General features: G+C 34.5%; 1 protein-coding gene across 3 annotated transcripts in view; it reads right to left on the bottom strand.

The window, feature by feature from the left end:
* Positions 1-318: 318 nt before the first annotated feature.
* LOC149789077 (uncharacterized) overlaps positions 319-16,642 on the bottom strand; it is a 64,227-nt gene continuing 47,903 nt past the window's right edge. For all 3 annotated transcript variants that reach the window (XM_089975261.1, XM_089975259.1, XM_089975260.1), the window contains 2 exons: positions 9,121-9,195; positions 319-3,813 (listed from right to left, as the gene is read on the bottom strand). In XM_089975261.1, coding sequence (XP_089831387.1) covers positions 3,674-3,813; positions 9,121-9,195 — 215 coding nt within the window. In that variant the 3' untranslated portion in view covers positions 319-3,673. The remainder of the gene's footprint in view (positions 3,814-9,120; positions 9,196-16,642) is intronic.

The following is a 16,642-nucleotide window of genomic DNA, read 5'->3' as shown; positions in this document are numbered from 1 at the left end:
ATCCTAACCCTATGCAAAGTGCGAAACTGTATAGCGCCACCTTTATCAACTACAGACATAAAAGGAAGTGTACCAATGTTAGTCTGGGTCACTAAGCTGCTTCATGCATTCTAAAAGGCATGAAAAAGTCCTGAATAATTAAGATCCAGCTTTGTATGACAAGCCATTTTATGGTCTTTAAATTATCCCACTGAATCTTTAAAAAATCCTAACTTGCTCTAAACCATAGAGTAAAATACCTAATTAATTTAAATCTCATTTAGAGCTCTGTGAAACTCCATCAACATTTGAGGAAGATAAAACAGTTTAAAGGCAGAGACCGATGGAAGTTTCTTTATTACAACTAGAACATACAATGCAAAACAAAACATGAATCACAAGAATTTTGAATTTTATTTATCATGGATGAAACAATCACAATTATTTCAAGGTAGGACCTTTCTTTGGTTCCCTGTTTAGAGAAAATTGCTGCACTAATTGACCTTGCTGAAATCTAAATTAAAGTCCTCCTTTAGGCAATAATTTTAAAACAATATTGAATCAGCTATCCCACAAGCAATATTTTAAAACGACACATTATATTAGTTTGATTTTATTCTATTTGATATTTTACTGTGATGTTACTGGTCAGGATCAACAGTGTCAGAAAATATTCCAAAGGAGACCAAATCATGGTCAAGGCAAACAATTTGTCTTGACAGATCACTTCCTAGTGTTGATCCTGAAGAGTGTGTGTGTGTGTGTGTGTGATTTGGATTTTTAACGTAGTTTTAACAACTGTTCAGTCATATCACTATGTCTGCACTGTGGCAGTTTATAGTGATGTCTAGCACTGAGGCATCATGCCACAGACATGTAGCATGATGTCCCACCCGGTCGCATTATCCTGACACTAGGCCGACCAGTCCTAACTAACCTCTTAATGCTGAGTGCCAAGCGAGGCAGCTGTTAGTACCATTTTTGTAAGTCTTTGGTATGACTCGGCTGGGGATCAAACCCATGACCTCCCGCATCCAAGGTGGATGCTCTAACCACTAGGCCACCGGAGCGGTTTGTTCCTGAAGAACTGTAACAAAAGCCTTGAAGTAGATATACCTCAGCGTTTAGATTTATAGACTGTATGAAATAACTGGTACATGAAATAAACAATTCATGTGGATCATAACTTAATGTATTTAATCTTGAAGAAAAGAAAAACAATGAGTGTTCATTTTAGTAAGAAACAAACCAAAACACGAAATTGTGCTTTTTAATTATCCAAATCCATGGTTCTATAATAATACAAACTGAACAATAATACTGGAATAATTTTTTTAGCATACTCTTCATATGACATGTCAACCGAACTTGTACCGATTTATTACCCATCTATTTTCTTGAGCAAGCTTTTCATAAATTCATCATTTTATTATGTAAATCTCACTGGAAAGGTGTACTGTATAATGTTTTAGTGTAGTTGTCAATGCAGGTTAAATGTCAATGTGTAAAAACATTTGTTGCATCAATCAGACTCTAGAACATTATCTTGGATATATAATTATCTGGGTAGATTAATGTTACAAAATCATGATCACAGCAGTCCTCCTAACCCAATCTGGCTGTATATGGTTGTTCACTTTGGCATAAACTGCGAGATGGAAGAAACCAGAATAACCTAATAGAATGGCAAAGAACCTAATGGGTAAAAACTACAATCTGGTCATAATCATCAACCAAGATCATGCCAAGGATACAAATGTGCTTGAAATCAATCAAACATATGAATGCAAGTACTCAGATGCCAGTGGGATGCTTCTGTCTCTCAAGGGCTGTAACTCTGTAAAATATTTTTAACAATCTGAAATTCACAGACATCATCCAAAATCTTTAAAGATGGAGCTAAACAAAAAATTCCGTTTAAATCAAGTAGAAAATGTGGGATGCCCTTTCCTTCACAGACCAAAACTTAAAACTAAGGTCAAATCTGGTTATCTTCAAACTCTACTAAAATTTTGTCAAGATAAAGCTTTTTTTCAAAGCAGATTTAATTAAAATTAACCAAAGTGAATGGATACTAGAGGATTACCAAGTTGAAGGGTCGTACATTTATCAAGGCATGTAACTATAATAAAAATCCCTGCACATATCCAAACCCATCTGAAACCCAACTTAGGTGAAGCTTCAGGGCTAAATTTAGTTTGTATAATAAAAATGTGTCTTCTCAAAACTTATATATAGAGAGACTATTTCTGTGTCTCCTAGATTAGGAGGCTGGGGAAATAAAACATCATCAAACTGCAACTTGGTAGAAGCCTCAAATGTATTTTCATAGTGAACTGGAAAATGTTTATAGCTTTTAGCAAATGTTACTGAAATAGTTACTTGCTGGAGATGTAGCAGGTGTCACTGATAACAGCACTCCCTGAGGTACAATTTGGTTTGGTTTGGTGCTCTAAGGCACAGCAACACAAACAGGTTATTTAGTGCCCAGGAAATTGAAGTAAAGTGTCTTGCCCAAGGACACACCACAATAGGTGACCCAGGCTAGTAGGATTTGAACCCATGCCCTTTTGGTCAGGAGTTCGGCATGGTAACTACTGAGCCATCATGGTATAAAACTGTAGGTAAACCAATATCCCTACTTTCTGGGTGTAATCCATTTTTTTTAAAGATACCGTCATAAAACTTCATTAACTTTCTACACTTCTTGGGGCATTTTTGTCCAGTTCACATTTGAACACATGTTTTGAGACCCCACTCCCAATAAATCTTGCAGTGGTCCTATTGAAAGGAACAGAAGAAAAAAAAAAATGTAAATATAAACAACCCCAACTTTTTTATACACCAAAATCAAATACTTGCTTAACTGGGTTTCATATTTAGTTATTAAAGGCAGTTGATGTGATTAATGAATATTGCAACACTGAAATGTGACAAGATGTTAAAAGAAAATTACACGTACAATTTTAATATTGCAAACATTGAAATGTGATGAGATGTTAAAAGAAAATTACACATACAATTTTAATACTGCAAACATTTAAATGAGATGAGATGTTAAAAGAAAATTACACATAAAATTTGGTACAACATTCGACAGCAACTAGTAAGCATTTACAGCAAAAACATTTTACTGAATGCATGCCAATCAACAAATGTGAAATAGGAAAAATAAGCATAAAGATGTTGACATTGATGGCTTGGGATCGGAGTAGATTAAGGACTCAAGTGGTATATATTTATAATAAACAATGAAAACTACTGGAAGCTTTCACATACCATGAACTGAGGTTTAAACTCAGATAACTGAGCCAAGACTTGAACTCTTGTGAATAGAGATGAGGTACATCAGACCACTCGGCTACCCTAAACCTCAAAGTCACCATTTAGCCACCCCATGCCCCAAAGTCTAATGCATTACCAACAATTCCCTTGTCATACACATTGGCTAACATGAAACTACTCCAAGTTTATGTGATGCTATAATTACACAAGCATATAATTTTCCAGCACTTACCTGTATTCTATTGCAGTTAGCGTTTTATAAAAAATGAGAATGAGGTACACACCAGATTATGTTCAGTACTATCAAGCAAGATTATGTTCAGTATTGTCATGTAACAAGCCTAACAGCTCCAGTGACATCATTCACATACATCTATCCAGCAAAAAATAGAAAATTTGCTTATGTAGGCTACCATGACTGATAAGGTGCAAGTTTGCCATGGAAAACTTTAAATGTGCCATCTGTCTTGTCTGTAAGCTCAGCCCAGAAGAAGGCCTTGATACCCATGTATCCCTCAGTGTGAATCCGGTCTACCAGAAGACTGTATCCTGAAAAAGGAGACAAGATACATTGATACATGAATGGGAATCAAACTAGGCAAACGTATTAATATCCATGCTCCTATTAAACATGGTGATATCAATAAGGGCCATCTTATGAAACTTAATTTCCATAATACATTTATTTACAAACCAATCAAACTTCCTTTCAAATAGTGGTTATGTTTTGTTTACAGTAGGAGGCAATACAGTGTGACCCCGCTATAACACGGTAGTTGGGAGCCATAAAACCTGACTGCTTTATATATCGAACCATGTTATATGCAACCAAGTCAGTTAGCTGAAGAAAATGTCCCACCCACCCCACCCCCCAAAAATTGTGTGGGGTGGGTGGGTGTAATAAATGTGGATGGTAAAATATGTGCTTCGTTGGCACAGTTACCATCTTAAATTGATACATATTAAATGAGAAATACACCTGTAATGAAAACTGAGAAGACATAATACTTTATTTAGAGAACCATGAATTGGTACATATACGTGAATCCTGTTTATATATAAATGTCTAATGTATGACATGACTAGAGTATGAACACTGTGTACTCACCTGTGAACCTCACCATATACATTGATTCCACAATACAAGTGATTCCATCGAAAATATGCACACACAGCTTTAAAATATTCATTAATTTTGTAACCGGTCATACAGGTCTGAATTCATTGGAAAAACGTAGCACAATGATGAAACACATTTACTTTAAAGTACATTCCAAGTCAGTAAAAGTTAGTTTGTGTTTTAAGCCGCTGTTGGTAGCGTTCGTAAACAAACTTTTTCCTTACAAAAAGGAAACTTTCACAGCACAGTTAATGTGTTCCAGTAACGTTGGAAAATGCAAAAATCCATGAGATTTCATCACTTTTTATTTAAGTTTGGTACTGACTTCCTTTGAAGAAAAGTTCTTTGCTGTTGTTGAAAGATTGTAGTCGGCTTTCTTTGATGAAGGGTGCATGCGCTATTGCAATCGCCGCTAAAGGACAGCTTTGGAGAACCAAACAAATGCCCATTTCTTATTATGGTGGCAACATCAAATAATTGTATTGCATGATTGAGACTGGTATTTTTTCCATTTGCTGAGCACGTTTTCATAACAGCCGGTGCTTCAAAGGTAATCTGTTTCCTTTGAAATTTCAGCAAATTATTTTATCTAGGTACATTTTAAAAAAGGAATTGGCCGTCGTTTAGACTATTCTAGTTACTGTCCCTCCATGCCTAAAGAATAAACCAATAAGTAAGATGAATTTTTTTATTTATTTTTTTTTACATTTGTGGTAGCAGCGTGATGCTGCCTTCCACACATGCGTCTGAAAATTAACAAAGGGTCAACGGACGATAGAGATGCAGATGTTCTGATGACAGGGATTATTATAGAAAACGTGATTTTTCTGAAGGATTTAATTCAAAGTGAAAATAGAGGAATTTTACTTACCATCCACATACAAATGTCAGTTTTTGTAATTATATTAATTACTAGCAAGTGGCTGAAAATCCGATGAAAGATAGATTACGAGACAATGCCTCGTCCAGTTGATCTCTGTTATCAGAAATGTCAACAACAAAAAAGTGGCTATTTCACAACATACAGAACTCATGCTAGATGTCAAGATAAGCGGATTATGATATAACAATGCACTGTTTAGATGGTTTGTCAGTATGGACAAAGAACTTCAGTGCATTTTATATCCAGTTTGCAGCTTCCTTTCATGGGGCCTCTGAATTTCTGCACTCCAAACCAATGGTTGTATAAAAAAATTTAAACAGCCAACAATGTCGCCAATAAATAAAAAAAGCCACATGTTTTGCAGCCAATAAAGTAAAAACAATCCAAGTTTGCGACATTGGCGAAGACCTACACGATCAAAGAATAAACTTTTTATGCGTTTTTTTCTCTTCTTCTTACTTTTAAGAAGAAAAAAATACTTTTTCGTGTACGAGAGAAATGCATATAAAATTTCAGGAGCCAAGCCACGAATGTCCTGTATTATTCATACGCGATCACTTCCCCAAAATGATAAGCAACTTTTTACTTTTTTTTCATACTTTTTAAGATTTTGTTGTGCACAAGAAAAATACATGTATATGAAATTTCTGGAGCCATGCCATGCCCGCATTATATCCGAATTTGCGTTATAACGGAGAGCGCTATAGCAAGGTCACACTGTACATGTCAAATGTTTCATTCGGCAGAATCCTGGAAGATGTAGCTTGACTGGCTGATATATATAAGCTCACTAGAATATTGTGCATTGTTGGGTATATGTCAGATCTCCACAAAACATGTTTTTAAGTTTTTATTGGACTGCAACCAGACAGAATAAAAATGAAGCACTTCAGGATTCTAGAAGTGATTACAATTATTAGCAGAGAAATTTAACTATGATTTGATAGATTTTCTAAAATTAAATATCACGATTGTAATAGAAAAATTTTAAATGGCATTTCAATACACATTTTCATGTTCGCAAATGATTATGATGAACCGATAGTAAATATATGGCTACATCAATTCAAAATAAAAATAGAGTTTTTTGGATTCTGGAATTTTGGAAAGATTAAATATATCAAATCTGTCATGAGGTGTAACATAACAAAGTGTTGTAATTGTGGACATTTGACTAGAATAAAAGACTACTTCACTAACAGAAAAGGGGAAGTTATTGCACATAGTTTTTCCATATTAAAATTTGGTGTTGGTGGTAGTTTAGGGTGGGTGCGAGTGGAAGGTACTTTACCAAACCAAAGGTTCCAAAACCTATTAAATTAAGTTGGATCACTGAATTTGCCAAATGTTTCCAGTTTCCAGACAACCTTAATGTTTTGTCTTAACAGATCTGATATGCATCTAAAGATTTAGACAGTTATAGTCAGTAATTTTATTTCTGATACACACAAAACAAGATCAGTTTGTTTTCAATAAGAAACAAAACAGTAATGTACTTTAACATAGCTCCTGACATTTGTGAAATGAAAACAGTGACAATGTACATTGCCTATAAAAGATTGTCAATAGTTAAGATTATAAGGAATGGTTTTACAGGAATATTTGGTGACAAAATGACTAAATATGTTTCTTAAGGACTATATCATTACACTTTGCAATTTGACACAGATCAGTAGGCAGGACAAAAGAGAAGTTCTTATTGTTTGTACTAATTAGTGTCATTCTGGAGTTGTTTCCCTGGAAAAAAGCAAAACAGCCACTAAAATGAAAGATTAATTTGACAAAATGGGTGGGGACCCTGAGTGACCGAGCGGTCTAAAGTGCTCTCCATTATGGATCACTGCCGTCTCACCTCTGTCTGCGTGAGTTCGAGTCTTGGATTCAGCCAATGTGGGTATGTGAGAAAGTTTGCCAGTAGCTTCTCGTGGGTTGGTGGTTCTTTCTGAGGTTTTCCCAGATTCTTCCTCCACCAATAATAATGGCCGCCATGTATAGCCGATCGTGTGCTGAAAAATGGCGTTAAACCCAACAACAAAAACAAAATGGGTGATTTGATGCATAACCATTTTTATTCCTGATACCATTTGATTAAATGTTGAAAATCACTGAATCTGTCCTGTGTAAGCTGTGTCATGACACTTTGGTTATTCTGTTGTACATCACAATGGTGATCTACCTAAATCACATTTGGATTTTCAAATCCCTTTCTGATTAATCAATATATACTTTACTGATGTTTTGTCTTTTTGAACATTCAAGTGCACACATGAGAGAGAGAGAGAGAGAAAGAGAAAGAGACAGAGAACTTGATTTCTTTATGTTCACAACACCCACCCAATTAAATGTTAGCAAGATAATATTAATCCTACTGAATACCTATCAAGACATTCAAATGTCGGTATGATAAATGTTCACCTTACTGAATACCTAACCAGGCATTCACATATTGGCATGACAAATGTTCACCTTACTAAATACCTATCCAGACATTTAAACATAAGCAAGATAATATTCATTTTACTGAATACCTATCCACTCATTCAAATGTCAATATGATAAATGTTCACCTTACTAAATACCTACCCAGACATTCAAATGTAAGCAAGATAATGTTCATTTTACTGAATACCTACCCACACATTCAAATGTCAGCATGTAATCAAGCATATTTTACACTGCAGTGGTGTAAAACCATATTTAGAAATAATCATTTAAGTTAATATTGAATTTATTTGTCTAAAATATTGGGAAAGGCAATCCTTAACACCAATTGATAAAATAAAAGTTTTGAAAATCTTAATTAGTCCCCAGTTTAATCATTTGTTCACCTCATTACCAAATCCTCCCCAAATTTTTTATCCGAGGAATCAAATGAATCAATTCTCACCTTTATATGGAAATCAAAAGTAGACAAAGTTAAAAGAGAGGTTATGATTCAAACTTTTTGTAAAAGTGGCTTGGCAATGACAGATATTGATAAATTTATATTTGCTTTGAAAATAACAGATTCATAGAGTTCTTCAACCTTACAGAAAATTTGTTAATTTTTCTGAATATGAACATGTCCAGAAAATATGGATGTTGTGGAAAAAACTGTTCATAAATTAGTGTAAGTGTATTACGAAGAATTATATATAAAGATCTGAAAGGATCAAGTAGAAAAATTACTGGTAGGTGACTATATGTATTCAAAATATTGACACTACAGTTGCCAGTTTTCTTCTATTTAGCAATAACATGGGTTATCTTTGAAAATAAAGATAATCTTTGAAAAGAAAAATTAATTATGTAAAAACTGTTTTAAATATTTCTTGTTTAATATGCCCCCCCTTGGTAAATGTTTCAAGAAGTCTGTAGACCCATCCCCCTTGGTAAATGTTTCAAGAAGTCTGTAGACCCGCCCCCCTTGGTAAATGTTTCAAGAAGTCTGTAGACCCCCCCACCCCCCATTATAGTTAAGATGATACATGTGTAATATTCTTCAGCTCATTGACTTGGTTGTACATTGTGTGATATGAAATATAACACGATTGCATTTGTTGACCAGACCATAATGTTATAGTGATGTTTCACTGCAATTGGTCAATCCTAGAAGCAAAATGGTGGATCTTGCTCCATTCCACCCAAAGAGTAAGACTAGAACAGTTTTTTAAAATGGGAATTTATTTTCTTTGTCCCCAAGTTATTGGACAAAAAAAAAAAAGAGGAAAGAATTATTTGTTGGTTTCTGGAAACATAGGGCAAGGATGATAATCAACATAAAACACTCACTACATTCTAGCTTATAGAACTACCCTCCCCCCATTAATTACATGATTTATATTACCCCCTTCTATACTGAATGAGCTCTTACCTTTTTCAGAAGGGTTAATAAACCCCTCAACAGTCCTGTCAGCATTGTAAACCATCACAGGTCCGCCGGAAAGGCCTGCAAATATTTATCAGTCAATATAGAAATATATATACTGGAAAGCAATAAAATGTGTGCATTGAAAGGTGAAGCTTAGTACACGAACAAAATGCATCAGCTCCTTGGACTGTAGGATCTGTTATTAATGTAACAGATGTCAACAAGGTCTGGTGTGTAGCACTGAATGTTTCCAATCAACATAAAATATATAAAGGATATGTAGATGAGGAGGAGTAATATACAAAGGCTATGTAGATAAGGAGTAATAAACAAAGGATATGTAGATGAGAAAGAGTAATATACAAAGGATATGTAGATGAGAAAGTAATATAAAAAGGATATGTAGATGAGGAGGAGTAATATACAAAGGATATGTAGATTAGAAGGAGTAATATACAAAGGATATGTAGATGAGGAGGAGTAATATACAAAGGATATGTAGATGAATATACAAAGGATATGTAGATGAGGAGAAATATACAAAGGATATGTAGATGAGGAGGAGTAATATACAAAGGATATGTAGATAAGGAGTAATATACAAAGGATATGTAGATGAGAAGTAATATTCAAAGGATATGAAGATGAGGAAGTAATATACAAAGGATATGCAGATGAGGAAGTAATATACAAAGGATATGTAGATGAGAAGTAATATATAAAGGATATGTAGATGAGGAAGTAGTATACAAAGTATATGTAGATGAGGAAGTAATATACAAAGGATATGTAGATGAGGAGGAGTAATATACAAAGGATATGTAGATGAAGTAATATACAAAGGATATGTAGATGAGGAGGAAAATACAAAGGATATGTAGATGAGGAGGAGTAATATAAAAAGGATATGTAGATGAGGAGTAATGTACAAAGGATATGTAGATGAGAAAAATACAAAGGATATGTAGATGAGGAGGAGTAATATACAAAGGATATGTAGATGAAGTAATATACAAAGGATATGTAGATGAGGAAAAAAATACAAAGGATATGTAGATGAGGAGGAGTAATATACAAAGGATATGTAGATGAGGAGTAATATACAAAGGATATGTAGATGAGAAGTAATATACAAAGGATATGTAGATGAGGAACAAAGGATATGTAGATGAGAAAGTAATATACAAAGGATATGTAGATGAGAAGTAATATACAAAGGATATGTAGATGAGGAAGTAATATACAAAGTTATGTAGATGAGGAAGTAATATACAAAGGATATGTAGATGAGGAGGAGTAATATACAAAGGATATGTAGATGAGAAGGAGTAATATACAAAGGATATGTAGATGAAGTAATATACAAAGGATATGTAGATGAGGAGAAAAATACAAAGGATACGTAGATGAGGAGGAGTAATATACAAAGGATATGTAGATGAGGAGGAGTAATATAAAAAGGATATGTAGATGAGGAGTAATATACAAAGGATATGTAGATGAGAAGTAATATACAAAGGATATGTAGATGAGGAGGAGTAATATACAAAGGATCTGTAGATGAGTAATATACAAAGGATATGTAGATGAGAAGTAACATACAAAGGATATGAAGATGAGGAAGCAATATACAAAGGATATGTAGATGAGGAAGTAATATACAAAGGATATGTAGATGAGAAGGAGTAATATACAAAGGATATGAAGATGAGGAAGTAATATACAAAGGATATGTAGATGAGAAGTAATATACAAAGGATATGTAGATGAGAAGTAATATACAAAGGATACGCAGATGAGGAACAAAGAATATGTAGATGAGGAAGTAATATACAAAGGATATGTAGATGAGATGTAATATACAAAGGATATGTAGATGAGGAGTAATATACAAAAGATATGTAGATGGGAAGAAATATACAAAGGATATGTAGATGAGGAAGTAATACACAGGCTATGTAGATGAGATGTAATATACAAAGGCTATGCAGATGAGATGTAATATACAAAGGCTATGTAGATGAGATGTAATATACAAAGGCTATGTAGATGAGATGTAATATACAAAGGATATGCAGATGAGAAGTAATATACAAAGGCTATGTAGATGAGATGTAATATACAAAGGCTATGTAGATGAGATGTAATATACAAAGGATGTGCAGATGAGAAGTAATATACAAAGGATATGTAGATGAGAAGTAATATATAAAGGATATGTAGATGAGATGTATATGCATATTGTACAAACTTTATGATGATACTGATACACAATCACTTCCAAAAAATGATCTTTGATGCTTTGGCTTATTTAATTTTAATGAACGGCTGAAAGAGATTTGTCACCACATGTCTTATGTAAAATCTTTTTAAAAATTTCCACCCTTCTTCTTTTGAATAATACAACTCTTCATAAAGAAAATTAGCAAACACTGCTGTTTTTGGTGTTACTACTAATACTGCTGTGTTTGTATGTCACATACTGCAGTTTTTGGTATATCACTGCTGTTTCTGGCTTGTTACTAATACTGTTTTTTTTGGTCTGTCACAAATACTGATGGTTTTTGTTATGTCACAAATAGAGTTGTTTTTGGTATGTCAAAATTACTGCTGGTTTTGGTACACCACTAATACTGCTGCTTTTATATGTCACTGCTGTTTTTGGTATGTTACTAATACTGCTGATTTTGTTATGTTACTAATACTGTTGTTTGTATGGTATGTTACTAATACTACCATTTTTGGTATGTTACTAATACTGCTGTTTTTATGGTATGTCACTAATACTACCATATTTGGTATGTTACTAATACTGCTGTTTTTATGGTATGTTACTAATACTGCTGTTTTTATGGTATGTCACTAATACTACCATTTTTGGTATGTTACTAATACTGCTGTTTTTATGGTATGTTAATAATACTGCTGTTTTTATGGTATGTCACTAATACTACCATTTTTGGTATTTTACTAATACTACCATTTTTGGTATGTTACTAATACTGCTGTTTTTATGGTATGTTACTAATACTGCTGTTTTTATGGTATGTCACTAATACAACCATTTTTGGTATGTTACTAATACTGCTGTTTTTATGGCATGTTACAAATACTACCATTTTTGGTATGTTACTAATACTGCTGTTTTTATGGTATGTTACTAATACTGCTGTTTTTATGGTACACCGCTCCCTCGTTAACTCGCACCTGGATAACTCGCGATCCCGCTTATAACGCAGTGTCCGTCTTGGCTCCTGATTTTTTCCAGAGAAAATGTATCTAAAATATTTTTAAAATATGCTGAACATGAAAAAATTACGATAAGAATTGACAAATTAAACTTTGATACACTGCTTGTTTTATCATCGAAAATGGTGATTAATGGCCATAAAAATATAATCCATATTTTGAAATTTGCAAGTTCTAAATAAGAATTAATTTCAGAGATCTCAAAAACGCTTAATTATGCGTATTTGGACACCAATTTTTGATCTGGGATGCAGAAAATCACTGAGGCGGGAATCCTCCGTACGCATGTAATAGGTGCGTGGGAAAATTCGAAGATTTGCCGGTCCTGTTTCAGCCACCTGCTTTGTGGGAAAATGTGTTGATCAGTTTAACTGTGCTGATATTTACAACGACAGAATTCAGTGAATGAAAGACTCTTTGATGTACATACATGCTACCATTTTATAAGAGTACATAAAAAAAAAACATGATGCAATAGCTAGGCGGCTAGTTCAAAGGCTTTGATTGGCGGCCGGGTGAGAAAATGTACTGATGTACTGATATTTAGTGACTGAATTCAGAGGCAGAAAGACCCAATTTTAAAATCCTAGCGAGACCTCTGTTTAAAGATATCATATATTATGTAAGTTTTTATGATATATAGTTGTCAGTATACTGTAAATAAACAGTCTGGTGAAATAGTGATCAATGAAGACTTCTGGTAAATGCTAACAGGTGGCAACAGAGAATGAAATAAACACCAGTTAAACATCTTCCTGTGTGAAAGTCATGTTATAATCCTTTAATTCCGTTTCAGTGTAAACATTATAATCATAACATATTATGTTCATTGAAAACATGAAAAGAGTCAATCGACCATCACAGCGAAACCCGTGAGTACTTCTGTGAGAACCTAATTACATGCTGGCTTTGTTTTGATCAACAACTTGGGGAAGTGTTTGTTGCATTAAAAAATCGATTACAAGAGACCTGGGGTGCTGGATTAAGGTCTCGGAGCTGCCTTTGACGTGAAGCAAAACAGTAACGTATACAGCGACAATGATAGTGACTTCAAAGGTTTCAGTGAAACTGATGTCATTAATGCCGAGGCTGTTTGGGAGAAATTCGTACAGACACATGGTCCTGAGATGGGCGTTTCTCTTGATGATATGGAGGAGTGGATTTGTGCTGACAATGATTGCCCCACAGCCGAATACATGTCAGATGAAACAATAATTAATTCTATAACGAAAAAATTTTCAGCAGAAGACGATTCTAACTGGAGTACCACAAGTGTTGAAAGTGATGCAGACGCAGATGTTGCACCACCTCCCCCTTCTGCACAGGAAGCAATCAAATATTTTGATATTGCCACAAGGTGGCTGGAGACCCAAAATGTTGACTACGTAAAGCTCATGCAGTTGAGAAATCTGAGGGATTTAGCTCGGCAGGAGAGAAACCAAGGAGTAACAAAAAAAAAAAAAAAAAAAAAAAAAATTAACTGATTTTGTCAAAAAGTGAATTGATATTTGTCAAGCGTGGCGCAAACGGCAAGTAGTAACTTGTTACGTTGTTTTAAATTTGTAGACCAATTAAATATGTTAGTACTGATTAACCCTTGTTTTTTTGTTTTCCATTTTAGTTCTATCGCATTCAAATCTATCTATCGTTCGATTGACACTGTTTCTCGAAAAAAGTCAATCTTTTGTATATAAAAAAAACGTCTAATTTGGATCAAACAATAAAACTAGAATGTATCCAATTCAACATAAAAATTAGTGACGTAGTACACAATGTGTGAAGTGGGACACATGTTAAGCAAACGGAATCCACATGGAATAATGTTTTCGATGATCGCCTCAATATACTGTAATTTATCCTCAAATTAATGTTGCCCTATGAGGAAATAATAAATAAATACACCGTTATGAAGAGATATTTATTCACAGTTAATCTCAGCACGATTATAAAGTGAGTATTCAACACTATAATCTGCCTACCCCCCCCCCATTTTTCTTTTATGTCATCGATCACTTTATTGGTTTTGGGCTTATTTTATAAGTCCCTCGATAACTCACGCCTCACTTATAGTGCAGTCGATGTTTATGGACCCCGATGTGCGTGAGTTATCGAGGGAGTGGTGTATGTCACTAATACTACCATTTTTGGTATGTCACTAATACTACTGTGTTTGGTAAGTCACTACCATCTTATGTAGAACATTACTGCCAAGGAAAGTCTTTAGAAACATTTGACCATAAACGGTACTAGACTAATAATCTTCAAAATGAACAATAAATATTACATTCATGAAACGAATGAATCTGTGGCATTTCAAAAGTCTTGACAACCTCCTCAAACTTTATCATTCTTTTATAAAAAATCACAACCTCCTCAAACTTTATCATTCTTTTGAAAAAAAATCACCTTCAATTATAAGTGATTTTCATTTAGCAAAACATAACAATTCAAAGACAAACCTGAGAGATTGTTTCAAATTCATAATGACAAATAAATTTAAAAAATGGCTTGTCAGGATAAACACTGATTAAACTATCTCCCAAACTGTACATCGTGATGATCTTACATATCTGACTACATTATTCTTCTACTCACTGGTGATTGTACTCTGTTTACTTAAATAAAGCATTTGAATAGAAAACTAAAATCCATTTTATACAGCATATGTGTAAGGAAAATAGATGGTTTTACAATGCAAGCAAGTAAGAACATAAAAATGTGTGTGCGTGCATGATTTGGATTTTTAATGTTGCTTTAAGAATTTTTCAGTCATATCACTATGATGTGGACATTTATAGTGATGTCTAGTACTGGGTCATCATGCCGCAGACATGTAGTATGATGTCCCACCCAGTCCCATTATCCTGACATCAGGCTGACCAGTCCTAACACTAATCTCTTAATGCTGCGTGCAAAGCAAGGCAGCTGTTAGTACCATTTTAATAAGTCTTTGGTATGACTCGGCCGGGGATCTAATCCATGACCTTCTGCATCTGAGGCAGATGCCCTGCCCAACTAGGCCATCAAAGCGATCAATTTAAAAATGAAGAAAAAAAAAAATGTTTTACACAGCTGTCAAGTAAGGACATATAAATGAGCATTAAAAATCCATTTTACACAGCACATGTTTAAGGACAAATGGAAAACACTGAAGGACATACAAATGAAAATCACTTTTTGTATTTTTATTGTGATTTGAAACACCAGTCTTTATCTTGATAGTGATGCAAATTTTTGAAACTATTCTTCATAACAAGATATGAAGCCTACACTGCTAAGCTTGCTACCACACTTTGCAAACAATGACACCTACATGGCTAACCTTGTTACCAAACTTTGTAAACTATGACACCTACATGGTTGACCTTGTTACCACACTTTGCAAACAGTCACACCTACATGGCTGACCTTGTTACCACACTTTGCAAACAGTCACACCTACATGGCTGACCTTGTTGCCACACTTTGCAAACTATGACACCTACATGGCTGACCTTGTTACCAGACATGCAAAATATGACACCTACCTGGCTGACCTTGTTACCACACTTTGCAAACTATGACACCTACATGGCTGACCTTGTAATAAATTGATTCAAATTTTTAAAACTATTCTTCATAACAAGACATGAAGCCTACACTGCTAAGCTTGCTACCACACTTTGCAAACAATGACACCTACATGGCTAACCTTGTTACCAAACTTTGTAAACTATGACACCTACATGGTTGACCTTGTTACCACACTTTGCAAACAGTCACACCTACATGGCTAACCTTGTTACCAAACTTTGTAAACTATGACACCTACATGGTTGACCTTGTTACCACACTTTGCAAACAGTCACACCTACATGGCTGACCTTGTTACCACACTTTGCAAACAGTCACACCTACATGGCTGACCTTGTTACCACACTTTGCAAACTATGACACCTACATGGCTGACCTTGTTACCAGACATGCAAAATATGACACCTACCTGGCTGACCTTGTTACCACACTTTGCAAACTATGACACCTACATGGCTGACCTTGTAATAAATTGATACAAATTTTTAAAACTGTTCTTCATAACAAGACATGAAGCCTACACTGCTAAGCTTGCTACCACATTTTGCAAACAATGACACCTACATGGTTGACCTTGTTACCACACTTTGCAAACTATGACACCTACATGGCTGACCTTGTTACCACGCTTTGCAAACTATGACACCTACATGGCTGACCTTGTTACAAATTGATGCAAATTTTTGAAATTATTCTTCATAAC

This window comes from Sinohyriopsis cumingii, chromosome 11 (assembly GCF_028554795.1).
Source record: "Sinohyriopsis cumingii isolate HCF-2022 chromosome 11, ASM2855479v2, whole genome shotgun sequence".
In the NCBI taxonomy this organism is placed as follows: domain Eukaryota; kingdom Metazoa; phylum Mollusca; class Bivalvia; order Unionida; family Unionidae; genus Sinohyriopsis; species Sinohyriopsis cumingii.
Note: the sequence above shows the minus strand (reverse complement) of the source record. Positions and strands in the feature narration are given on the sequence as shown.